The following is a 26,462-nucleotide window of genomic DNA, read 5'->3' as shown; positions in this document are numbered from 1 at the left end:
AAAAACTTAATATCTAAGCCTCTGTAGCACTTTGAAACATGAAATAAAAGTAATAGATGTAATGTTTCGGCGCGCATCATCGGGGGCAAATGGGTTGAAGCAATATAACACACACACGCACACTTGACAGGTTGTGTAGATGGCTTGTTTTCTTGTTTGTGTAGCTTCCACAAGTCTTTGCTTTGTTCATGTTTGCATATGAAGGTCAGTAATCTGCACAAAATTGTGTTTATAGATGCTTCTGTAGCTGGAGTTTGGGGTATTTGCACCTCTTTATTGGTTAAGAGGAGTTGGAAAGAGTCAAGAGTAGAGGTCTTCTCGGGTCCAAAGAAATGTACCTGACCCGAAATGACCCGAATCACTTCATACCCGAACCCGACGTGAATAAATAAATTTTTTTTAAAGAAAGACCCGACCCGAGACAAACCCGAGAAAATTAGACCAGAGTCCGACCCAAACTAGCAAAAAAAATTTTTAAACCGACTGGAACCGAATGTAAACGGCACTGACGTGTGTGCATTCTGCAGACCCACGGGCAGCAGTCAGACAGAAAGAAACTCCGGTGGCCTTGCAGCTAATTTGGCGAGCTGCTCCATTCGTTTTACTTTGTTATCTGACGACGACACCAACGTAACCGCTAAAATGTACATTTATAATTGACTAACATGTTTGTCTCAACGAAAATGAACCTTCCAACAACCACACAATGTCGCAAGCGCTCTTGGCAAACAGATGAGAGGTTTGTAAAGGACATTGACGCACACAGGCGAGAGAGTTCGGGTCTTCTCGGGTCCGTTCAGAAAAAACACATTCATTTTTAAATTACCCGAGACCCGATGCCGCTATTATTGAACCCGACCTGTGTCCGAGGCACATGTGAAACTTTTAGACCCGAACCCGATCGGGTCTCGGGTCGGACCTCGGGTTTTCGGATCTAAGTGGACCCGTGAAGACCTCTAGTCAAGAGTTAAAGGTTCAATGTGTTTTTTGTGGCATCTAGTGGTGACATTGCAAATTGCAACCAATCACAATTTTGAAACGCAGTGAGAAGCTACGGTAGCTGCCACAGGACAAACATGTCGTTGTCTGAGACGTAGAACAGTTTGTCTGTTTAGGGCTACTGTAAAAACATGACACTGACTTCCACGTCAATGTAGATAAAAACGGCTCATTCTAAGATAATAAAAACAATATAGTTCAGGTCTTTATACATTAGTAATAATTAGGGATGCTCCGATCAATCGGCCGATAATGCTTGCTATGCTTCTCAATGAATTACGGCGAAATGCCACTACATCCAAAAGCCAGGGGGCGCTCTCGTGCAAAAACTCAAAATGCACTGTAGACGAAGAACAATACACACGCAGCTATAATGACACGCAGCTCACCAGGAAATGTTTTAAGGTTATATTTATATTGCTGTTCTTAAAACCTTTTCAGGTATTTTCATAATAAAGAATATGTTTAATAATAATTATGTTTGACGAGTGTTCCTTTTTCAAATGCATGTTATAATCGACTCAAACTAACAATGATTTTAGATTGATAAGGACTTACTGAATAAAAGCCGTAGTACATGAAATAGCTGTGAATAAATCTGCTGTCCGATACAGAATAGTGATCGGCCACGTATTTTTAGTGGAGATCGGCATTGATCGGAGCATCACTAGTAATAATATAGTTATGTATATTAAATTGCGTTGCTGTCAAGAAATCCTTATAAAAGTTACATAATGCACCTTTAAAGTCGCTGTGAAACAGAAGTAGCGATGGTCTGGTGGTGACGTATATCCAAGTGAACGACTTCTGAAATGGAAAAAGGTAGGCTGGACTTCGTCCCTCAAAAACTGATTGGATCGTTGGAAGTTGGTTCACGTTGCTATTTGCTAATCGCTGCAATCTTTTCCTAGACCCCGCCCACCTGCAATACCATATGACCGGAAGTAAAGAGAGATCATTTCGAAGAGGGGAAGAGATTTGCGTTTTTGATTAACATTGTGAGGGCACATGAATAAAAAAAAAATAATGAAGCTCACAGATAAGTCATTAGTAAAAAATACCACAATATTTCAAAACATAGTGAAATGAGTAAAACTTGGGACATGTTTACATGACAACAACATACTAAAAAAAGGAAATGTTTTTTCTTTGCTTTTTCGCGCAAAGATGACAACATTATCATAAAAAAGTCTTTGTTCACACGTATCCACGAAAATGACTAAAAACGCTGCTAACATATCTAAACACATACTACACATACTAAACACATTCATTTGCATTTTTGTAGTTACACAGAGACAATAACCATGCTCAAAACCATGCACCGTTTTCAAAAGTTTGTGTTTTCATGCGCCAAAATGCTGTTGTTGTATAAACGAAAGGCCAAAAAAAGTTTTTGGTTATTGTTTGAAAACCATGTCATGTTAACAGTCCATTGGTATCAGATACCATTGTCATTACAGAAACGGATTTCAGTAATTATTAGGGATGCACGATATATCGGCCGACATATCGTTATCGGCCGATAACTGCATATTTTTAATATTATCGGTTATCGGTCTGATAGCAAAATGAGGCCGATAAATGAAAGCCGATAAATTATAGATTATTTTGGTTTGTTGAACCACTTCACTTGCTCATTGCTGGCCATGTGGAGTTTTGATTGGTGCTTTCTGTGACATAGCATGAAGATGACACGTGTTGCGGGCTTAAGAAGATTATGCTAGTCTAGCGCAAAGACAAGATGTCCGCGGTCTGCAAGTTTTTCATTGTGAAAATAATACGAATATTTATCGTCCTATAGATATCGGTTATCGCCCCCCAAATTTAAAGAGTTATCGGTATCGGCCAAAATTTCCATATCGGTGCATCCCTAGTTATTATTATTATTATTATATACTACACTTATTGTTGGCTCATCTAAGTGTCTGCATGTGATGTTATGGTTGGTAGAGTTTTACCGTAGTATTTTTGTAGGGCACTAAGGTTTCTTTAGTGTCGTTTCAGCTGTGTACCGTGTTTATGACAGCAATTAGTTTGGTCTGAGATGTGTTTTCTGTGTTTAATTAGTATGTAAATGAGCTGTAAACCAGGTGTCATTGCTGACTGGACACTTCGCTTGTGTCCGCTCCTGTCGGCCGTCGTTCAGAGTTTTTGCTTCTGCATTCTCAAGGATGTTTTGTTGTTGTGTACTTGTGAATGGAAAACATGTTGATTCTTAGAACCTGAGCATTTTTCGATGTGTGTAATTGTGCGACTGTGTGTTATTTTGTGTGTTGTGGAAGAATTTAATATGGTAACAATGGTTTCTACAAAAATACCATAATTCCTATGTTTATTCAAGCCACAGTAAACTGGTTAAATCTTTATGCCACCGCTTGCTATTATCTGAAGAGACAGGTTTAGAGGTCCGCCCGCAGTCGATAGGAATTTATGCTGTGTTCTTAAAGCAGAGGGCTTGTGAGAAGATTCACAAATAACCGTCTCCTCCTCGGGCAGTTGTGGGAAGAACGGCGAATGAATTGAGTTCCATATTAACTCGTCTTCTGTTCCTTATGCTGAAATGTACTTCAGCCTCCAGGTTTCTACATCCGTTTCTGGATTGAATGTCATGAAACCTGTCAAAAAACGTTTCACCTACGATCCTTCGATTGAGGTGGAGCCGTGGAGCCAAGATTGCATTGAGCGGTGCCGAGATCCGTCATATTAATAAACCCATGCAGCATGCAGACAGAATGACAAATATTCTGCATCTCATTTTGCACCTTATGGATTCATGGACTGATGTCATCGAACAGCGCGTTGATCGTGTCAAACATGTCGACTCGAGGGAAATCACAAAATCTAAGAATGGAAGATGAAAACTTAAGATGAAAAAAATCTTTCAAAGAATGTAAGAAAAGAATTCTAGATGAGATTGACAATTTTGTTTAACTGTCAATCATTTCTGAGACATTAAAGACAGACAATAAAATAAATTCTTTAGTGTTAAATATTGTCTCTACAAACAGCTCTGGATGAAGAACACAGCATGATGGAATTGTACGTTGTCTCTGTTTTCATTTCTAAAAAACAATAGGACATCAGGCAGACTTGAACTCGAGTCGAAGCTGACCTCACAGTCACGGCTCCTACAAATGTTTTTTCCCAGTGTATTAAAATACTCCATAAAATACAAACATTTACTACCGTAATTAAAGTTTCTGCCAAATACCATGGGTACTACATTTGTTCTCACTACATAGCAACATTAAAATGGTATTAGCCATCTTAAAGGCGAGGTGCACAATTTTTGATAAACGCTTCGGAAAAGGGAGTCTGCCCGAGTACTGCATAATATTTATCTAAACCTTTAATTATAAATTTTCTGATAGTCACTCATCTCAGAAGCAAAATGGTTCGGATTGACTAATGCTCGGCTAATGGGCAAATTAATACTTTTGTTTTTCTCACACGCTTCTGGAGATCTCCAGAATGACGCCACTTTCCATCATCTGGTCCTCTGGGGATGATGGACAGATAAGAAAGCCTTCAATCACCCACTCAGGAAAAGAGCAATGGAGATAAGAAATGGGCAAAGAAAAGGACAGAGAAAGAAAAACATTCTTTCTCCTCCTTCCCACTTCTATCTCCACTTTATGATTTCTTTTATCTTGAACAGTTTTTGCTCGCCTCCAGCCCTCTCCGATTGCTCAAGGTTCCCTGTTTTTGTTGTTTTGGCTCCATTTTTTGGCTTTTCATTAGAAATGGTGAAGGTGAACTTGGTTTGAGTTTTCCATTATAAGTAAAATTATGTATTGTTATAATGTTGTTGTGGAAGTTTTTTGGGTTTTGCAGTAATAACAAGGTATTAATACTCTAATTTTAGGCATTATAAAATGTAAAATTTCAATCAGCAAGACTTGCTTGTTTATCATCAGCTCTTTTTTTAAAGCTTCACTGTTATGTACATGCACACTTCATCTTCACAAAAATGCTGTCAGACAATTTGTGATGATGGATGTTATGCCTGTTCTGAGTCCACAGCTGTGTTGTCACTTACTGTATCTGTACGGTGCATCTTCAATCCATCTTCATCCTTATAGCTCTCAGTCTTGGTAATTAAAAGTTGACAGGGTTCAGCTCATCTGACCACACTAAATACGAGTCTAAATCATTTGTTGTAGCGGACAAAATGATACTGTCTGAACTCTTTACTCTACTGTTTGGCTTTGAGAATTGATGCATAATTGAATGTGTATCATTTGCACTCATAATGTGTTTTCGTTTTTTCCTGCAGGAGCCCTGGACGCAGAATTGAGGTGGATGACTGTTTTAAGAGAAAGCAAGGAATCATTGGATCAGTTGGGGCTGTTTTGCTTTCCTCTACTGTTTGTTTGGTTTACTAAAAGTCTCTGACTAAAGACTGATAGCGTGGACCAACCGACACCTTGCTTGTGAGGACCAGTGCAGATATGTGGCCTCTGCAGGGGCCAGGGACATGCGTGCTTCTTGGGCTGCTGACAGTCTCCATATCCCCTCACCTTTCTTTAGGAGCCCCAGAACCATTAAGATACTTTTCTCCTCCTTACTGGGGTCTGACACATTTAGCCATTCATAACAAGACAGGAGATGTGTATGTTGGTGCAGTAAACTGGATCTATAAGCTCTCTAGCAACTTGACCAAGTTGAGAAGTCACATGACTGGTCCGGGGGAGGACAACGAGAAATGCTATCCACCGCCAGATGTACAGTCGTGCCCCCATGAACTTACCCTAAACAGCAATGTGAACAAGCTGCTGCTAATAGACTACCCCCATAACCGTCTGATTGCTTGTGGAAGCACCTCGCAAGGCATTTGTCAATTCCTGCGTCTGGATGATCTTTTTAAACTTGGTGAACCACACCATCGCAAGGAGCACTACCTCTCGAGTGTCACTGAGTCCGGAACCATGTCTGGGGTCATCATCTCCGAAGGCCAGACCAGCAAGCTTTTCATTGGCACTCCTATTGATGGGAAATCGGAGTACTTCCCAACTCTTTCCAGCCGTAAGTTGATGACCAACGAGGAAGATGCTGACATGTTCAGCTTTGTCCACCAAGATGAGTTTGTCTCTTCCCAGTTGAAGATTCCTTCGGATACCCTGTCCAAATTTCCAGCGTTTGACATCTACTACATATACAGCTTCAACAGTGAACAATTTGTCTACTACCTGACCTTGCAGCTGGATACCCAACTAACTTCTCCTGACGCTAGTGGGGAGCAGTTCTTCACTTCTAAGATCGTCCGACTCTGTGTTGATGATCCCAGGTTCTACTCCTACGTGGAATTCCCTATCGGATGCACCAAGGACGGTGTGGAATATCGTTTGATCCAAGATGCCTACTTAAGCAAACCTGGAAGGCAGCTTGCAAACTCTCTGGGAGTGTCAGAGCAAGAGGACATCTTGTTTACGGTCTTCTCGCAAGGCCAGAAGAACCGGGCCAAACCCCCTAAAGAATCTGCACTCTGCCTGTTTACCCTGACAAGAATAAAGGAGAAGATTAAAGAAAGGATTCAATCATGCTATAAGGGAGAGGGCAAGTTGTCCTTGCCCTGGCTACTCAACAAGGAACTGCCATGCATCAACTCGGTAAGTCCACCTGCTGATGGCAGGCCATTAAGAAACAGTGCAGGGCTACAACGATTGATTTGTTGAGGTAGATGGATGGGCGTGCTTTGATTATGTCCCCTGAAAGAGTTTAGCTTTTATTATCTTGGTGCAAATAGTGATTCTGAGTTTTAAGTGGGAAAATTGTATAGAGAGAACATTTTTTATTTTTTTGGGTTTTAAAATGTCACTCTTTTCAATCTGACATGCATTTCAGTTTGTTTATGGAGTTCTCCTTTGTTCATAGAGACCTAAACTTGAATGTATTGGGGGACCTTCATACTTGTTGGGCTTAAATGAGGGGCTTTGAAAAAAAAAATTGCGCCTCTTAGATGAAGTATCAATATTACTTTGCGACTACATTTAAATGTTTAAGAATTTAGATATCATGGCCAGGAACTCTTTTTGTCTCCCATCTCCTGTTGCTTTTGTCCGGTCTTTCTCTCTCACTGTCGTTCTCTCGAGTGCTTCCATTATTCAGTCGGACAGGAACATCATTAGCCGAGTTGAGTAAATTTCATGAGTTAGTCTCTTGCTCATGCTATCTAATTCGTTTAGCGAGTCCTGATCCCATCTTCTCCGCCATCAGGGTCCTCTGGGACCAGGGCTTGCTTTTCGTCCTGTTTCGCTCACCCTCTTAATCGCTCTCTCCTCATTCATCTCTGTTCATCTCACTCACTCTTTCTTTCTCTGGGCTTTCAATGGCAAAGAATGGCTTTCATTTAACCAAGCACTTAGATAAAGATGCCCATTTTTATTTTTCCGTCTCGTTCCAGATCGGCTTGATCTTTTTCTATCTCTTTTTGTTCAAAATCTATCAGGAGAACTTTAAGTGGGTGTACTAAGAAAAGGGAAGGGATGTTTTGTGGTGTAACAGAAATGAATCTGTGACAACCGAAACATTTTCATAGACTTAATCAAAATATAAAATGGAGATAAATGTGCAGTCCATTAAAAGTGAATGGTAACCACATCTGTTTCTTGGTCCCCATCTACTATCATTGTATAAAAAAGGGCAATGCAAATATTCTGCCAAGCATTTACTCTATTCAGTCTCCAATAGATGTGAAGATAATGACTGAGCTTATAAATATTAACAAGCTCTCATTGATGTTGCTTCGTGAATATTAGTTACTTAACATCAACAGGAAATTTTCACCTTGGTACTATTTATAAATTGATATCCTGTGCAGATGTGCTTGAGTTGAATGCTCCATGCTGTTTTTATCAAGCCAATTCCACATTTACTTTTTAAAGTGACCTTTTTAATATTATTTAATAAACAATTCACCGCTGGAGATGGAGCTCATTGACCGTATGTTAAAATCGAAATGTCAGCAATCAAGTTTGGCACCAAGACACATTTAAGCAATTATGATTTTCACTAGACACATTGATTGTCTTTTTCTATGCATAAATGTTTGGTCAGTGTATTTGAATAACCTTTAGCTTTCGCCCAATAATTCAGCTCATGCAAAGATATTTTGCTCTGTCCCAAAGTTCAAGTCTGGTGAACTCTGACCAGCGAATTGATATTTCGTTAAGTCACGTGACCTGTAAAAAATTGTTACGTCATGTTTTGACCGTTACCTACTGAAAAGCTAACATTAAGAAGCGCTCCCCGCAGCAATTTCCGAAACCATATTTGCATGCTTAAAGTCTATCGTGACCGCACCCTTACAAAATGATATGGGTAGGCCCCAGCCCTCATTCATTCTTATGGAGTGAGATGACGTGTTTGGTTTTTCACTTGATGATGGTCTTGCACACCTGCAGAACATAAACAAACTCTAATGTAAAGTTAGCTGTCATACTGTAGATGTGTAGAGATTCAGCACGTACTCACCCTGTCTGCTGCTGTTGAATTTAACAATGTTTTATATTAATATCATATAAGCTATATCATAAAGACCCTTTTTATTTGATAAAAGAGATATATTTTCATATTAGCGGATAAAGATGAAGGATTTGATTTCATAAGCAGTGACTAAACTCTCACTTCAATTGTCCTGATGAATGTTAATGAATTGAGTTTCTGCTGTAGGTTTTAGATCAGTATTGAGTTATTATGAGAGCTGTAAGGTTGAGATCAGAAGCTCTTTTAATAAATCTCTCTCTTAATAAATTGCAAGACACCCGTGTCACCTGTTTAAAGCGTACATGTGTGTCATATGATGTTGCTAAAAAGAACATTATTTTGTGTATCTGGTGTAAGGTTAAAAACACATTATTGTCCACATACCGAACATTATTTCTTTTTTAAACGCGTTTGATTTTTACAAAACTCTTTATTTTGAAAAACACTGTATGCTCGGATTGGCCAGCTATCCAGTGCGTGTGATTGGCCGAATACCTTAAGCATGTGAAATAAATGTTACGTCGCTTGCTAAAACACAGCGTGTCCGCGACATGGCGGCAGCGTGAACAATACTACAGCGAGAATAAAAGTTACGCCGCCTTTCTTTGCATGTTCATTTAGGCGGTGTTATGCCAATCTTCACACACAGTGATGTAGATATATGGGGGTGTGTTTGAATGAGGCATTTTAGGAAGCTGCATGGCTGTGCCTTCACTTTTAGGGAGAATATCTCTTTGGGTTTGAGACTTTAAAGGGATCGTTTGGCCAAAAATGACAATAAACCCATGATGTACTCACCCTCAAGTCATCCGAGATGCATATGTCCTTCATTTTCCAGACGATCACATTTTTAGTTTTTTTTCTTTTTTTAGAAAATGTCCTAGCTTTTCCAATTTTTATAATGTATGAATATGTGGTCCACCTCCTTCAAAGTCCAACGATTGTGCATCCTTTCTTCACAAAAGTAATCCAACGGCTCCAAAGGGATAAACTAAAAAATCCATATTCAAAACTTTACAAACGAAAATAACTAGCTTCCGGTAACGCCGCGATCTTAAACTCCTGTGTGTTATGGAAAGCTAGTTATTTTTGTTTGTAAAATTTTAAATTTGGATTTTCTACAACAAAACCGCATGAATTACCCGCAGAAGACCTTTTGTTTATCCTCATGGAGCTGTTTGGTTTACTTTTGTGATGCAAAATCTTTGGGTTTGAAGGAAGTGGACCCCATATTCATACATCATAAAAATTGGAAGAGCCAAGACATTTTCTAAAAAAAGATGTGATAGTCTGTAAAATGATGGACATGTGCATCTCAGATGGCTTGAGGGGGAGTAAATCACAGGTTTATTTTCATTTTTGGCCAAACTATCCCTTTAAAGGATCATTTAAATATTTTTCTCATCCTCATGTTGTTTTAAACCTGTATGAATTTCTTTTTATCTGATGAACACAAAAGAAGATATTTTGAGAAATGATGGTAAACACACAGCTAGGGATGGGCGATATGGCCTAAAATCCATATTGCATTATACATTGCAGCCTCTTGCGATAGCGATATGTATTGCGATATAATAATTTTAATAGACTCGTTTCAGAACAGGTTATATAGACCCTTACAAAAGCCAAACTGCTAAAAAAGTAAGAGTAAACCGTTATGGCCAGATTAGTGTTGCATCTGTCTTTTTCATGAGTTCCTCTGTTTCCCTGACACTTTCATCCATGTTTATTCGGCTGCAGCTCGTGGCTCTAAAGTTTGCGGGTAGACTGTGTCATCAACACGCATTATCGCGATAGTGCAATAGATTTAAAATCTCTATCGTATGCTAATTTTCTATCGTTTATATTGCATATCGTTTATATTGCCCATCCCTACACACAGCTGATAGTGACCATTGACTTCCATAGAAAGAATACATATTTTGGAAGTAACTACAGTTGATGAAGAAACTACAGTTGACGGTACGCATTAAATTCCATATTCCATATTTTTTATTCCTACTATGGAAGTCAATGGTCACTATCTGCTGTGTGTTTACCATCATTTCCCAAAATATCTTTTTTTGTGTTCATCAGAAAACAGAAATTCATACATGTTTAGAACAACATGAGGATGAGTAAATGATGACAGAATTTTCATTTTAAGGTGAACTATCTCTTTAATCTTTGCGACAGATCTTGTTTACACACAAACAGCTTTTAAAGGATTAGTCCATTTTCTTAAAAGAAAAATTCAGATAATTTACTCACCACCATGTCATCCAAAATGTTGATGTCTTTCTTTGTTCAGTCCAGAAGAAATTATGTTTTTTGAAGAAAACATTGCAGGATTTTTCTCATTTTAATGGACTTTAATAGAGCCCAACATTTAATACTTAATTCAACACTTAACAGTGTTATTCAACGGAGTTTCAAAGGACTATAAACGATCCCAAACGAGGCATAAGGGTCTTATCTAGCAAAACGATTGTCATTTTTGACAATAAAAATAACAAATATACACTTTTAAAGCACAACTTCTCGTCATGTAGATCTGTTCGTGATGCGCCAGGTGACCCCACGCAATACGTCATGACGTCAAGAGGTCACAGAGGACGAACGCGAAACTCCGCCCCAGTGTTTACAAGTGTGTTGAAAGAGGACCGTTCCTACGTTGTTGTATGTCAACTGATACTAATTAATGTCTTTGTGTCAGTTTATTGTTTAAAATGGTCCGCAAATGTGCGTTTTATATATGTAACACGTGACCTCCCTACATCACTATGCATTTACGTTAGGTCGCGCTGGACCGGACCTAGACGAAAAGTTGTGGTTTAAAAGTACATATTTTTTATTTTTCTTGTCAAAAATGACAATCGTTTCGCTAGATAAGACCCTTATGCCTTGTTTGGGATCGTTTATAGACCTTTGAAACTCCGTTGAAAAAACTGTTTAGTGTTGAGTTAAGTATTAAATGTTGGTGTCTATTAAAGTCCATTAAAATGAGAAAAATCCTCCAATGTTTTCCTCAAAAAACATAATTTCTTCTGGACTGAACAAAGAAAGACATCAACAATTTGCATGACATGGTGGTGAGTAAATTATCTGGATTTTTCTTTTAAGAAAATGGAATATTCCTTTAACACTCCACAGACAAAGAAAAACTTTTGCATCATATGACCCCTTAAAACTTGAATTATTCACACTAATTATTATTATTAGATCAGGCCAGGTATTCATTTGTGTAATACTTTATAACTAACATTACAACTGTATAGTGTATAGATTTAAACCAAGTTTTTGTGTGAGATGAAGTGTGACATAATCAACAACAACACACACACACACACACACACACACAGATGTCTATTACATTGTGGGTGTGTGTGCGTCCCTGTGCAGCATGTTTAGTCCTGCATTAGTTCTCACCTTAGCAGTAATGTGTGAATGTGTGTGTGTATGTGAATGTTTGTGTAATTATACACACATGTAAATGTAAAACTCATCTTCTCTTTCGTCACCCAGATCTCTCTCTCTCTCTGTCTTCATCTGTTGTTCTCTTACTCTGTCATGAATCTGTTTTACATGACAATGTTTTCAACCAAAAGTGGGAAACCTTTTATGTGTTTTAAATGACAGCAGTGTTTTAGAAATGAAAATGCAAACTTTGAAAATGATTTTCAATGCTTTTGAAAACGGTTGTGTTGTCATTTCGATGTAAACTGAAAATGTAAATCTGTGACTTCTTGTGTATGCGTAGCACATGTTCAGTCTACATGTGCGAGTACTTAAAGGATTACTCAACTTTCATAAAAAAATCCCCATAATTCACTCACCCCCATGTCATCAAGATGTTTAGGTCTTTTTTCTCTAGTCTCTTTCCTCAAAGTTTTTTGAGGAAAACATTCCAGGATTTTTCTTCATATAGTAACTTTATTGGACCTCAACAGTTTGCTATTTCAATGTTTTTCAAATCCCAACCGAAACATAAGGGTCTTATCTAGCAAAACAATTGTCATTTTCGCCCAAATTTTTTTTACTTTTTAACCAAAACTTCTTGTCTTGCACTAGCCATGTGACGCGCTATTTTGAACTAAAGTATTATGTAATCACGCTGGTGCGTCACACGGCTAGTGCAAATTTTTTTTGGCGAAAATTGCCATCGTTTCGCTAGATAAGACCCTTATGCCTCGGTTGGTAGCATTTGGAGATTTTTTAAGCTCCATTGAAACTGCAATTTGAACAATTTATTAATTCTTCTCCAACAAAATTTATAGTCCAGGGCACTTTAGTAATAGATGTACTTCATTGTTTTTCTAAACATAACTGCTCAATGATTTTGCCATCTTGATTGTTTATAATTATGGCTTTGTAGAAGTAACGTCGCCAACTACTGGCCTGGCATACGTATTACAGCTTTAATACTAGTCAATTTTACAAAACCATGTAAACGATGAAGATGTCACGTGTCACGTGTATGTTAAATTACTCAAAAACCAAACAGATTTTTCCCCTTTTTTAACTACATTGTTGTCATATAACTGCAACATAGCCTTGGATAGCCATATGTCTGTTTGTGTGTGTGTGTGTTAGGTTCAGTGTTGTGCAGTTGTCTGGTGCAGTTTTGTATTTATTCTGCCCATTACCTCCCCACTTCTGAATTCTTCACACTGTATGAGTTCATATTTCCTGCCAGGCACCATTTACTGAAGATAAAATGAAGTCAGATTTACTCCTCTGCTGCCCAAAGCATTTGTTGTCTGTCTGTCTGTCTTTCTGTCTTTCTTCAGTCACCTTCCTGCTGTGAACAAGAGAAGGTTTCGCCCCGCGAAACACTCACGCATAGACATACACTCACACATCTAAAACAAAATAAAGTAAAATATCCCCCCCAAAAATTATACCAGGTTTCTTTAGTAAGTTTTAAATATAACATTTTAAACAGGTTTATCAATTAGTTTAAATACCAGAATTCCAGGTCATGTGAAATGAATGATTGTTATATTAAAGTAACATTCTGTTAAAACAAAGCACTATAATTTTTATAGTCGAGAAGGTATTCTGCACTAATGCACTTAAAGTTTTTTTATTTTAGTATGTTCTCTATTTTTAATTATTGGGATTTGTTTTATTTGTATGCTGCGTTCACACCACCCGCGGTAGAGGCGTCAAGCGCGAGTGATTTCAATGTTAAGTCAATGTGAAGACGCGTTGACGTGCGTCTGGTGGTATCGCAGCGCAAATGAGGCATTTAGCATGGCGCGGTAGACACGATTCTGCCTCATTTGCGTGTCTAACACGCGAGTTGAAAAATGTGAACTTTGGTGGAAAAACTCGCCGTGTTAACCAATCAGGAGCTTGCTCTAGTAGTGACGTGATTATAGGAAGCGAGTGGATTTTCAGCGGAGTTGCAGAAGCCCCTCCCATGACGCGAATTTCCACGTGAATGACTAGAATTTCATGCGGGTAATCTCAAAATGTTCAAGCGGCAAACTAGGCGCGGTAGACGCGAAGTTGACGCCTCAAATGCGGCTGGTGTGAACCCAAGGTTCGGGATGTGCGTGTGTGTATTGTTTTTTATTTTATTTCGATTAATCCATAGGTATGAAAAACGAGTACTCGATTAACGTTGGAAGGAGTCACTCTTTCTAATTCTGTATGTTTTGCTTTGTTTCAGCCTCTTCAGATTGATGATCATTTCTGCGGGCAGGATTTTAATCAGCCTCTAGGGGGCACTCGCACTATCGAGGGAATCCCGCTTTTTATAGACAAAGATGAAGGAATGACTTCAGTCGCTGCGTATGATTATCGCGGTAACACTGTGGTGTTCGCAGGAACGCGTAATGGAAGAATGAAGAAGGTAAGAAATCACAATTTTTATTAAAAACCTTTGTGCTGTATTTGTCCTGTCCTTTTAACATTTTAAAGTCATTTTAAGGAGTTTTGGCTGTCGATAATAGAGGATTGTGGGAAACTGTAGGAAATGTGATTTGTCTTCCTGAGCTATATGTAAGTTGTTGAATTCGTTAAGTAGGTTATGGTCAATTTTAGGGGTGTAATTTGGATATATCGTCACAGTATGATATATTATCGATTATCCCAGCCAGCGATATAATACCTACAAAAACGTCTACTGTGTTACGATTTTGATACGGTTCATTGGTGTTAAGACAAATATTTTGACAAAGATATCTGTGTGTAGAATTTTAGACTTCAAATTTCGTATTTTCAGTAAATTAATTAATAAATGCACTTTGATGAAATATGTAGACGGACACGTGAACGTGTGAAGAGTATCAAAATAAAGGTACCTCCCATTGATATTTTACCAGTGACATGGATATATCGTATATGTTTTCAATTTATCGATCCATATCGAGGTATTGTTACACCTCTAGGAAATTTCTCTTTTTTTAATCAAAATTTGATTAGTATTGTTTTTTTGTCTTTTTATAAATAAGAATAAATAAATTGGCTATTTAATAATTCACTAAACATTTTGAGGCAACAAGACGCATTTGCCAGAAGTATGCACAGTGCACTAGAAAAGCTGACACCGCTTGCTAAACATTGCTTTGTGTTTCTTTAAAAGCTACACCAGACATTTTGAGGAATTAGATTATTGTGTTAATCTGTTGTCTATAATGTTTTCTTTGCAGAATTAATCTCCCGTTGTATTCTCATACGTCTCTTTGGATAAGTAGCTATTAAATGAATGAATATAAATTTGGGGTTTATTGGTCGTCCAGGTATTAGAAAGAAACTGACAAAGACGATGCTGCATGTTATGCTTATTGAACTGATATTCATGATTTTGTTGTTGTTTTTTGTTGTTTTATACCATTGCACCCCGGTTGCAGTGTGTTTGTGAATGCACAGAATGTTGAGCTGTGTGTATTGACTGTGAAAACCCTTTAAATGATGCTCAAAATGTAAAAGGTTGCTCTTTTGTGCCGTTTCGACTGAAGGTGTGAATTGTGAAGGTTGGTGTTATCAACGCTTCATTGTGAGTCTCACAGGAGCAGACAAAGTTATTGGGGCGTCACATGATGGACTCAGTGAGATGTGAAATGGAGACTCTGTCCATTCCAGAGAGAGAGAGAGAGAGAGAGAGAGAGAGAGAGAGAGAGAGAGAGAGAGAGAGAGAGAGAGAGAGGATCTGAATGAAATATCCAGCCGCTCTGGATCAGATGTGTGGAAGTGTCACCGTTCTGTCATTCACAGCTGTGACAGGGCGTCTTAAGGGGTGAATCCCACTAACAGGCGGAGATAATTTGAGAGAGACAGCACTGTGCATATTTGTTTGTTTCTGTTAGTAAATGTGTTGTGGACTGGTGGATTGAGTCCAGTCTTAAGTGTGCTGGCCCGGGTCAACCCAGAGTAATCCTGCGGATCTGAAGCGTCTCAGCACGTCTAGCGACCAAAGCCCTTTCTTGAGCTCACTCCGTCTGGACTCAACACGCTAGACAGAGTCAGTCTGAACAAATCAACAACAGATGGATGAATACATGGATGAAAAACTGAGCAAAACAGAATAGGGCTGAATAGCGATTAATCGCAACTAATCGTTTGCAGAATAAAAGTGTAATAATTATGTTTATATAAATACACACACATGCATGTACCATAATTTTCCGGACTGTAAGTAACACTTTTTTCATAGTTTGGCTGGTCTTGTGACTTATAGTCAGGTGTGACTTATGTCAAAATTAATTCATACTTACTAAAATGAACCAACAGCCGCAAAAGTCTGCTATGTGCTGCTCCTTTATTGATGTAATTCAATGGATTCAGTGATGCGGAATGACTCTTGGAGCTTTGTGAACTTGATTTGGTCGTGTTAATTTAGCCTATTCGGCCTTCCAGGTATGTTCTGTATGCTGTTGTGTATCGTGTAAATAACTGATAATGTTACGTTAACGTACGGACACCTATTCTGTCTGCTGTTCTGTGTGCTATTGTTTAGTTGAGTACTTGCCTTTCCAGATTTATGTCTGTTCTTTGGCTTGGATTTTGTGAAATCATTTTTTAAATAAATCCAATTTATAGTCCACTGCGACTTTTATATTTGTTTTTCGTCTTCATGATGCATTTTTGACTGATGTGACTTATACTCTGGAGCGACTTGTAGTCCAGAAAATATGTTTATTATACATTTACATGTGTATATACATTCATGAATACTTCATATATAAATACTTATTTTCTTAAAATTGTGTGTGTGTGTGTGCATGTGTGTGTGTATATATATATATATATATATATTTCACTATATGGGTGATTCTCACGAAAACTTGGTTTTAAAAATGTCAAGCATGAAAATGTAAAAATTGCTTAAATTTACTTTTTTCCCACCAGACATTGAAAAACAAAGTCTGGAGTAAATGAGAACATTAATTTAAAAACTTTTACTTATCATTTAACACTTTTTGTAACATAATTTAAAAAATGAGTCCTAAAAAATCTCATTACCGCAACAGTCAGAAAACATCAACACTGACATATTTTCAAAATGACATGACAAACCTGAAAGAACATAATTTGGAGATTCTACACATGCATTTAAAATCAAAGTATTATGCTTCTATTAATTAAATTAACATTTAATAAGCATCTGTTGCGGTAATGATGATCAAAATGTCGTGTAAGCATTCTGACAAGACAATATTTCAAATTAACTGTAAAAAATGATCTTACCTGGTAGCCATCTTGAAGTAACTGGTCCATGTTCTTGGTCACTCAAAATCAAACTTTATTAAAATTCTGTATGTGTGCTTAAACTGTTCTCAAAAAGTGTTGCGGAGGATGAGAACATCAGGCATGGACACATCATTTTCCTAATGTTTCTTCATTATTATTATACATGAATATTCAGTAAATATTTTTTCTGTCATCTAAAGTAGTCTAGCAAAACATCCATTTATTTATTTTTTCTTAATATTTTTGTGTTAATTTGATTAAATTACAACATAACACATGTTCAAACACAGCCGGACACATTGCGGTAATGAGAATTTCAGCAGAAAATGAGATCAAATTTACAATTATAAATTCTTATGTTGAAATCACACATTGTGCAAGGTAGAACACAGTATTGTGTTAATTCTGATGCTTTTAATGTTACTCTATTACACATTTTAAAGCTAAAATCATTAGTGGAGTTTCAATGGTTTCGTGAGAATCACCCATATACTGTGTCATTTCACTTTATTTATTATGACTCAACTTGTATACTTAAATGTTCTGATTTCTTTGTATGAATTCAATACTTGGCTACATCATCTGGTGGAAATTATATATATATTTAGTTGCGATTAACCGTTTAGAGCTGCACAACATACAGAAAACATTATTGCTACCGTGATAACTGTATATGCCAATGCGATATTCATATCACAGAGTTGCGATAACTTAACTTTATTTTATGTGTCTATCATTTGTGTGTTGCATGCTTAGAATGTCAAAATTAGGCAAATCTTATACTGTTATACTATTGGCTAGACTGTGGGCCCAAATGTGAACCTCAAAACAGAGAGCAGAAAATAAAGATGGCAGAAGTAGAGACGAGCAAAGTAAACGACAGCGACGAACTTATGCCTGTAAAGAATAGTTATTTTTAGCCTGAGTTAGATTTAATTTCACCAGATGAATATTATTTATTACCTGTTTATTTCATTATGGTAATCGCATATCTAAATTATAAAAAAGCTAATAAAAATGTCATTTCTCATATATCGCAATAAATATTGTTATTGCAACATCAGAGCAGTAGAATCACATAATTTCTGAATATCCTGTAACCCTAATGCAACCCCAAAACAGAGTAGAGGTTTTATCAGATGTTTATCGCACAGACACAGAGTCACTATCAGATTGTGTGTGCACGTGTGCGTGTTTTATATTTCTACAGTTGCGGCCACCTATCAGCCGTTATTGTCATGCCTGTGTAATAGCACATTACACTTTAATGATCATGACACTTTAAATATCCCAGCGCCCTCCACTTGTGTTTTAATTTTATGTATGGTCTTGTTACTAAATTTATGTGTGGTTGTGTAAATGTTACTGTGAGTCTCACCACAAGCATTTCAAGTCCAGTTTCGCCAGTGTAATTGTGCAAATTACAAATAAATGACTCTGGACTTGTTTTCCAAGGGCAGATGATGTTTTTTTTCCGGTTTAAACACACACACACACACACACACACACACACACACACACACACACACACACACAACTTTGTTTTATTCTTGATAAAGTCCACATGACTGTGAGAACCGGTTAATATTAAATAAAAGCATCATACAGATATTTGAGTCGTAATGCAAATAATCTGATATAACCGGACCATTGTCTATGAGCATAAAGTCTCATCCACTTAAACTGTTCAGGATCTGATATCATAGTTGAAAAGAAACCAGACACTGTTGGCTTTGTGTTGTTTCTGAGCCAATGGATGTAAACCTTGTGTGCTGAATAAAACGAGCCAATCAGAATCAAGCTTTCACATGCTGTTTGTGTGTAAGGTTTCTGTTTATTTGACTGATGTTGTGTGTGAGGTTTCAGTGATCCTGAAAGGTGAATTTAATGTGTTGGCTTTTAAGGCAGTAGTGTGTAATGTCACATGAATACACATAAATTAACACACAAGAGTTTATAGTACACACATTTGTTTAAATTGTAACATCATGACAGAAAAAGAGTTGTGCGTGTGTGTCTGTGTGTTTGTTGTCTGATTTATAGGCAGATGCCACATGGCGATCATATGGATGCTCATGTTAGTACGTTCCCACGGCACGCGCACACACACACACACACACACACACACACACACACACACACACACACACACACACACACACACACACACACACACACACACACACACACACACACACACACACACACACACACACACACACACACACACACACATCTGACAAAGACCGCTGTGTTTCTGTCTTTACACAAACACACACATGCGCTCAAACACGAGGGCAAGCACAATAATGCATCTGTGTGTGTGTTGTACTGTGACGTGTCAGGATGAGTTTTAAACACACACACATGCACACGCACACTTCTTTCTCTTTGACCTTTAAATGCATTCAGTTCTTCAGTGTGTGTTTGTCGTGTGTGTGTTTTTAAATATTCATGATAACACTGCTGCTTTTAATACTCACTAACATGCCTCAAGCTTTATAACACGCATACACAACAGTATATGTAAGGGTTCACACAAACGTTGTGATGTTATTGTGTCAGAATGAAAATGCTGGATTGGGTGAGAGCTACAGAAGTGCATGAACAGCAACTTTATACCGCTGTAATTAGCTGTGTGTGTGTGTGTGTGTGTGTGTGTGTGTGTGTGTGTGTGTGTGTGTGTATGTGTGTGTGTTGTGGGTTAAGAGGGGAAATGCTGCAGCATCAAAGCATGCTGCATGTTTTTATAAACTTACCAGCTCATGTTTTGTGTGTGTGTGTGTGTGTGTGTGTTTTGTTGGGCAGATTATGCTGCAGTCGTACTTCATTCTGTATTACTGTATTTTCTTGAACAATTTAAAATTGCACGCACACACGTGCACATACACACAGAACATGTAAAGCGTTGTACTTTCTGCTACATCTACATGAACATTAGTAATTATTAATCATAGCGGTGTTTAGGAGAACACATAATGGGTAAGTTTGAGCAAATAAATATGCTAAATATATTTTCCTTAATTGCGCAAAACTTTCACAGTAAAAAAAGCTTTATTATATATGGTTATTTTGGGAATGATGTGCTTGATCGGACCTTTACGTTCACACGGGTTGTAATCGTTAACTATAGACTGTAAAAAATCTGGACATAGTGTCTGTGACGTCACCCACAGGTTTGTGAAGATCGTTTGTGAAGCCAATAGTAGGCATCGCCTGCCGTCGCTATCTTGGCTGCGCGCATCACTTGCGGATATCCGACAACGGGTAAAGAGGCGGGATGTGGGTGAAGCTGAAGTGGCTGGTTGCTGAAACCACGCCCACCTAGCTCGATTCTAGTGACAGCATTGCCAGTTCACCCGTCACCCACTTAAGTAGCCACGCCCTTAAAGGCGGAGTCCACGATGTTTGAAAAACGCTTTGGAAAAGGAGACAGGCCGACTACCAAAACACACTTATAGCCAATCAAATCAAATCAAATCAAATGCCGGGTTGCGTATGTGTCGGGCGGGTCTATCAACAGAAGGTCCAGATTCTATTGGGGTAGGGGCGTGTTTGTTTAGGTGATTTCAAATATCAACATTGGCTTTCAAACATCATGGACTCCGCCTTTAATTATGCAGAACGTTTAAGGCTTAATATAATTTAAACTGATGAGTTACAAATAAAATTCACCCCCTTGCAGTTGTCATGAATTGCAAAATTAGCTTTATAGACCAAAACTCTTTTTGTACCAGACTGTAAACATATTATTTTCTGCTCTAAAGATGGCCATGATTTTAACATGAGGAACTATGGGAATTGACTCTCTTTTGAAGCCTCTAGTGGCCAGTTGATGAAGTCACTTCCGTAAATTGGCTTCATCAGAGAGATCGGATGGTTGCCCCTTGGCGTTAACGCTTGACGGAAGGAGTGTCTGAAGCGTTGCCATCAGCCAATCACACTGGCCGCATGGTCTTGCATAAATATAATTGGCTGGCTCTGCACTAGGTTGTTTTCATAAGGCAATCTGATTGGCTGATGCGCGCGTTGACGCTTAAAGTTGAGAAATGTTCAACTTCTGCCGCAAGCAACATCAGTGACGTGATGGATCCACAATTCAGTTCAGCAACGCATGACGTCACCCATTCAATGTACATAAGAAGCGTTACCGCTGACACCCCGTTTAAATGTTGCCGGTGGCGAGAGCATCCAAGTTGGCAAAAGTTATTCATTTTAAAAGGTCGGCGAGAAGTGAGCAGCAGCAGAGCAAAGCACATCTTGGACGGCAAAATCTGGCCAACTTAATGGTAATGAGCTTTGATGCGGCAATCGCAACCAATTGGTGCGTCCCTAGTCAGTACCAATACCAATAAAAATTCACGGTTTTCAGTACCAATTTTGGTACCAAAGCAAAACACAAAAACATGCTACCTAGACAACACACTATTTAATTGATAAAGATAAAAATCAAAATGTGTTCAGTGACCCCGAATCAGTGGTCGTCTTGTTGCATCTATTAAAAGTTTTCACTAACAACCTGTCCAACAATACATCAGTTCCAGGCGGATCCGGTTCTGCGGTGGTTCCAGTACCGAAGACCTGGTACTTTTGACTTCTCATTTACATGTTATATTCTTATAGGAGGCGTTTTCTGCTGAAGAGTATCCTTATCTTAAACAGCTATATTTGTAACTTTTGTACAGTAAATAATTCTGCTTGTGTTTTTGGTCATCACTTAAAGTCCAGTATTAAATCTGGCCCGTGAGCTAATGTGATATAAACAGACAGATGTGTTATCAGTATTACTGCACTCTCAGCTATCGGACGGTTAAACGAATCGAATGTAATTATAATGAATGTGTCTTATGTTACAGGATTAACCCTAATGAAATATTAATGCTGATGTATGCTTGTTACCGAGTCTCTCAGACCAATCAATATCTGAATCTGATGCCAGAACCACAGTCACATAACACCACACACTTTATATTTCACTATGACGTTTGTGTAGTTATATAGATTATTCATTAATATGGCACAACTGGCTGTGCATTCATCAAATTTGTACTGTTTTTTTTATCTGCATGATTTTAGGTTGAGTTTGATGAAAACCCTCTTGTGTACTTCATGTAGTATGTGAGAAGTACATCACATGAAGGACTGTATAAGTACTCTTAACTCGTTCAAACGCTGTATGCCGGTCTCATTTATAAAGGGTCTCTCTCTGATAGGGACTGATGCTCTCTAAACGCTGTGGAGGAGCACGCTTGTCACTCACTGAATGTTAAATCTATTAGAGCTCAGTGGTCTGTACCGACTGCGGCCCATCAGACCTCAAACCTTCGTCTGACGTTCACGACCACATAAGAGTGAATGTAGTCAGATTAAAAGAGAAGTGGGGTGTGTGCAGTGTAAAATCTTCATTTTAAAGACAGAGATTTTGCAACAGTTCACCTAAACATAAGTGAACTGTCATTGACTCATATAATGTTTTTTTTCTGTAGGACACTAGAAGATCAGCTTAAAAAGAACACGCTATTGGTTTCTTTGTGTTTTGTAACCAGTCACAGCTCTTTAAATGTTTAAAACAATGCTTCAATTATGTTTCAGAGCTTTGACAGTAAATAAAAACTTGATTTCAGTTTGTTCCTTACGATATCGAATTATCAATTTACTCTTCTCTAAAATAACTACTGCTTTGTTCAGTATACTGTATTTTGTCCCATAAAGGCAAAAGACCTTAACTCACTCAAGTGTGGATCTGAGAAAAATGTCTTTTTGTTCGAATTTGGCAATTGGATGTTTTAATAATGAAAAAATTTTGAGTTTTTGACTCTGAAGTTACTGTACTCTGTCTTTGTATTGTTTGTAAAAAGTGAGATGTCACACCAAGATAAAAGGCAGCAACTTCCACATTTCAAAATTGTTTTGTGAATTGTTTTGGATTAAACATCTCTGATGACATTCATTCAATGAAGTTTACTAAAAGATACTAATCCACATGATAAAGGGGGACTTGATTGTACCAAAATATCAATAGCTCATTTTTGACAGAAAACAAAGTTTCGCTGTGTGCCCTACTGTAATCCTATGTACTCCACTGTGCTCTGCTGTGCTCTACTGTGCTCTGCTGTGCTCTACTGTGCTCTGCTGAGCTCTACTGAACTCTGCTGTGCTCTGCTGTGCTCTACTGAGCTCCACTGTGCTCCGCTGTGCTCAACTGTACTCTGCTGTGCTCTACTGTAGTCCGCTGTGCTCTACTGTAGTCAGCTGTGCTCCTTGTGCTCCTCTGTGCTCTACTGTAGTCCGCTGTGCTCCCCTGTGCTCCGCTGTGCTCTACTGTGCTCTACTGTGCTCCGCTGTGCTCTACTGTGCTCCGCTGTGCTCAACTGTACTCTGCTGTGCTCCGCTATGCTCTTTTGTGCTCCACTGTAGTCTGCTGTGCTCCCCTGTGCTCTACTGTAGTCCGCTGTGCTCCCCTGTGCTCTACTGTGCTCTACTGTGCTCTACTGTGCTCCGCTGTGCTCTACTGTGCTCTACTGTGCTCGGCTGTACTCAACTGTGCTCTCCTGTGCTCCCTTGTGCTCTACTGTGCTCCGCTGTGCTCTACTGTGCTCCGCTGTGCTCAACTGTACTCTGCTGTGCTCTACTGTGCTCTACTGTAGTCCGCTGTGCTCCCTTGTGCTCCCCTGTGCTCTACTGTAGTCCGCTGTGCTCTACTGTACTCTGCTGTGCTCCGCTGTGCTCTACTGTAGTCCGCTGTGCTCTACTGTGCTCGGCTGTGCTCAACTGTGCTCAACTCTGCTGTGCTTAACTGTGCTCCCCTGTGTTCTACTGTGCTGTACTGTGTTCAACTGAACTCTGCTGTCCACTGAGCTCCGCTGTGCTCACCTGTGCTCTACTGTGCTCCACTGTGCTCAACTGTACTCTGCTGTGCTCTACTGTGCTCTACTGTAGTCCGCTGTGCTCCCTTGTGCTCCCCTGTGCTCTACTGTACTCTGCTGTGCTCCGCTGTGCTCTACTGTAGTCCGCTGTGCTCTACTGTGCTCAACTGTGCTCAACTGTGCTCAACTCCGCTGTGCTCCCCTGTGTTCTACTGTGCTGTACTGTGTTCAACTGAACTCTGCTGTCCACTGTTCTCCGCTGTACTCCACTTTACTGTACTTTGCTCTGCTGTACTCTGCTTTACTGTTCTCCACTGTACTCAATTGTTCCCTACTCTACTGTACTCTGCTGTGTGTGTAGTTTAAGCCATTATAGGGACTGCTCCCTCATGCACACACTTGACCTTCTGTGTCATAATTACTGTGTCAGTGCTGTTGTTTAGCTTTGATCGTTGTTCAATGTGTGTATAACTGCAGATGGAGTTGTGTGTGTGTGTGTGTGTGTGTGTGTGTGTCGGGTGAATGGATTTTCAATTGCTCTGCACTTAGCAGAGAAGGGCTTGTAATCGCATGTGGCCTCTCCATCAGGCGAGGTCAGATCCTTCAGAGGCAACACAACACACACAACACATGTGTGCGGTTATTACATTCACCAGCAGCGTGTTTGCCGGCTCTTGTTCTACACGTGTCTTAAACATGAATTTCAATACAGCACATCTACTCAATTCATCCACTTTAATTCATCACACAAGGAATGGAAAGTCAAGTACATTGCATTGTGGAATACAGTGTGAGATTTCAGCGAATGCTATTTTCCATTCTGACTGCTGTCAATCAAACAGTGATGTCATTGACACTACAGGTACATATTGCACAACAAGAACAAACTTTAACAGAGGTTTAACTGACGGATATGTATGTGAACATAAACAAACAGTTTGAGATGGCAAGAAAGTTCACTCACAGACTAAAATCAGACTTTACTCTAATTTCATTGTTCAGAGGTGACAGACAGACCTCCTCTTTTTCTTCTTTGGTTTGTCTTTTTTTGAGATATTTAGTTAAAGCTAAAGGAAGTGTTTGTCATTCAGCAAAACAATGAGAATGTTTTAGCTGGAATCAGTCTGGAGCATTCTGAACACCGAGGGATACCACCCATAAAAAACCCACTTAAATCTCAAATAATGACACCGAGCAGATAGAAGTGACAAACTGATATGAATAATCTGCTGTATTTTATCTGTATAATTCAATGAAACAGATTGTTACGCTGTCTGTACTGTGCGGATTGATCGAGGGTTATATACAGCAAATACAACCATCTGCTGTCGGATTAGTTTTAAAGCAATACTTCACCCAAGAATGAACATTTCTCATATAACACTCATTCATACAAACCTCATTTGTCTGTGTAACACAAAACATTCAAATAACAAAAAGCACCAAACTGATAGCATGGCTAACACCAAACCAGTCTCATAGAGAATGAGACGTGGTCTGGAAATCATACAGTCATTTTCTCGTATTTGAGGCGTGGTTTACGAATGCCCAGAGCCGTTTATTGGGTGCTATGAAGGTCTATCAAATGCGACTTTACGTAGTTCATAGCCAATCGTTTCAATTATACCAGATGACTTATGTTGAGTGACATAACAAAACGCACAACTTAGTGGCACTGTGACAACCACAGTACAGAAACAATGACAATATGATATTAATAAATAACACTTACCATAATTGTAGTTCGTCGACGACGATGCCTAGCAGGTTGGTCCTATAAAACTCAGTGGTTATCATGTCTTAGCCTGGCTCCGCCCTCCTACGTTCTTCCGCTTAATTTTCATTTCACTTCAGAAGAACGTCTGGGACTGCTCTGTAGAGTTTCGTTTTCTCCGGCAAAAATCTGCAGGTCCAATCACCGAACAGAGGGGGGTAGCTAAGAATGACGACGTTGAGGTCGTGTGCCAAACTGAGTGACATACGTCACGACCAAACATTAGCGATTGGTTATGGCAGATTCAGAGTGACTCTGGGCAGATCCAATAGTTTTAAACTTCAACAGAGGACCCTCCTTAACGAAAGTAACGCTTTGCAATGGAGCGTGGCCAGACTCTCTGTACAAATGAAATGAATGTACGAGAGTCTGGTTGCACCAGGCTAATCATGTCTTGCCATATCCAAACATCCTTCTTGGATATGAAATTGTGTAACGCCAAAAGTTTCTCTTTTTTTAATAAACTTGCGTTCAAAACTACTTCGAACACTATCTAAGGCTGCATTGAAAGTAACTTCGCGTCTGCTGCCGTGTTCGATAAACAAAACTGCTCTGTGTGTCGCATAGACGTCGTCATCGTCTTGCTGCGTCCTTCCTGTTCTGTGATTGGTTCCCTATTTCAGGGGCAAAATTGGTCCATAGTTTCCATGCTAGAC

At 38.9% G+C, this 26,462-nt stretch overlaps 1 protein-coding gene across 1 annotated transcript in view; it reads left to right on the top strand.

Annotated features, from left to right (window-relative positions):
• The window catches only part of plxna1b (plexin A1b), a 120,675-nt gene that overhangs the window by 25,029 nt on the left and 69,184 nt on the right, over positions 1-26,462 (top strand). The window contains exons 2-3 of the mRNA XM_073870649.1: positions 5,279-6,611; positions 14,144-14,326. Coding sequence (XP_073726750.1) covers positions 5,454-6,611; positions 14,144-14,326 — 1,341 coding nt within the window. The 5' untranslated portion in view covers positions 5,279-5,453. The remainder of the gene's footprint in view (positions 1-5,278; positions 6,612-14,143; positions 14,327-26,462) is intronic.

Source organism: Misgurnus anguillicaudatus, chromosome 8, assembly GCF_027580225.2.
Source record: "Misgurnus anguillicaudatus chromosome 8, ASM2758022v2, whole genome shotgun sequence".
NCBI lineage: Eukaryota > Metazoa > Chordata > Actinopteri > Cypriniformes > Cobitidae > Misgurnus > Misgurnus anguillicaudatus.
Note: the sequence above shows the minus strand (reverse complement) of the source record. Positions and strands in the feature narration are given on the sequence as shown.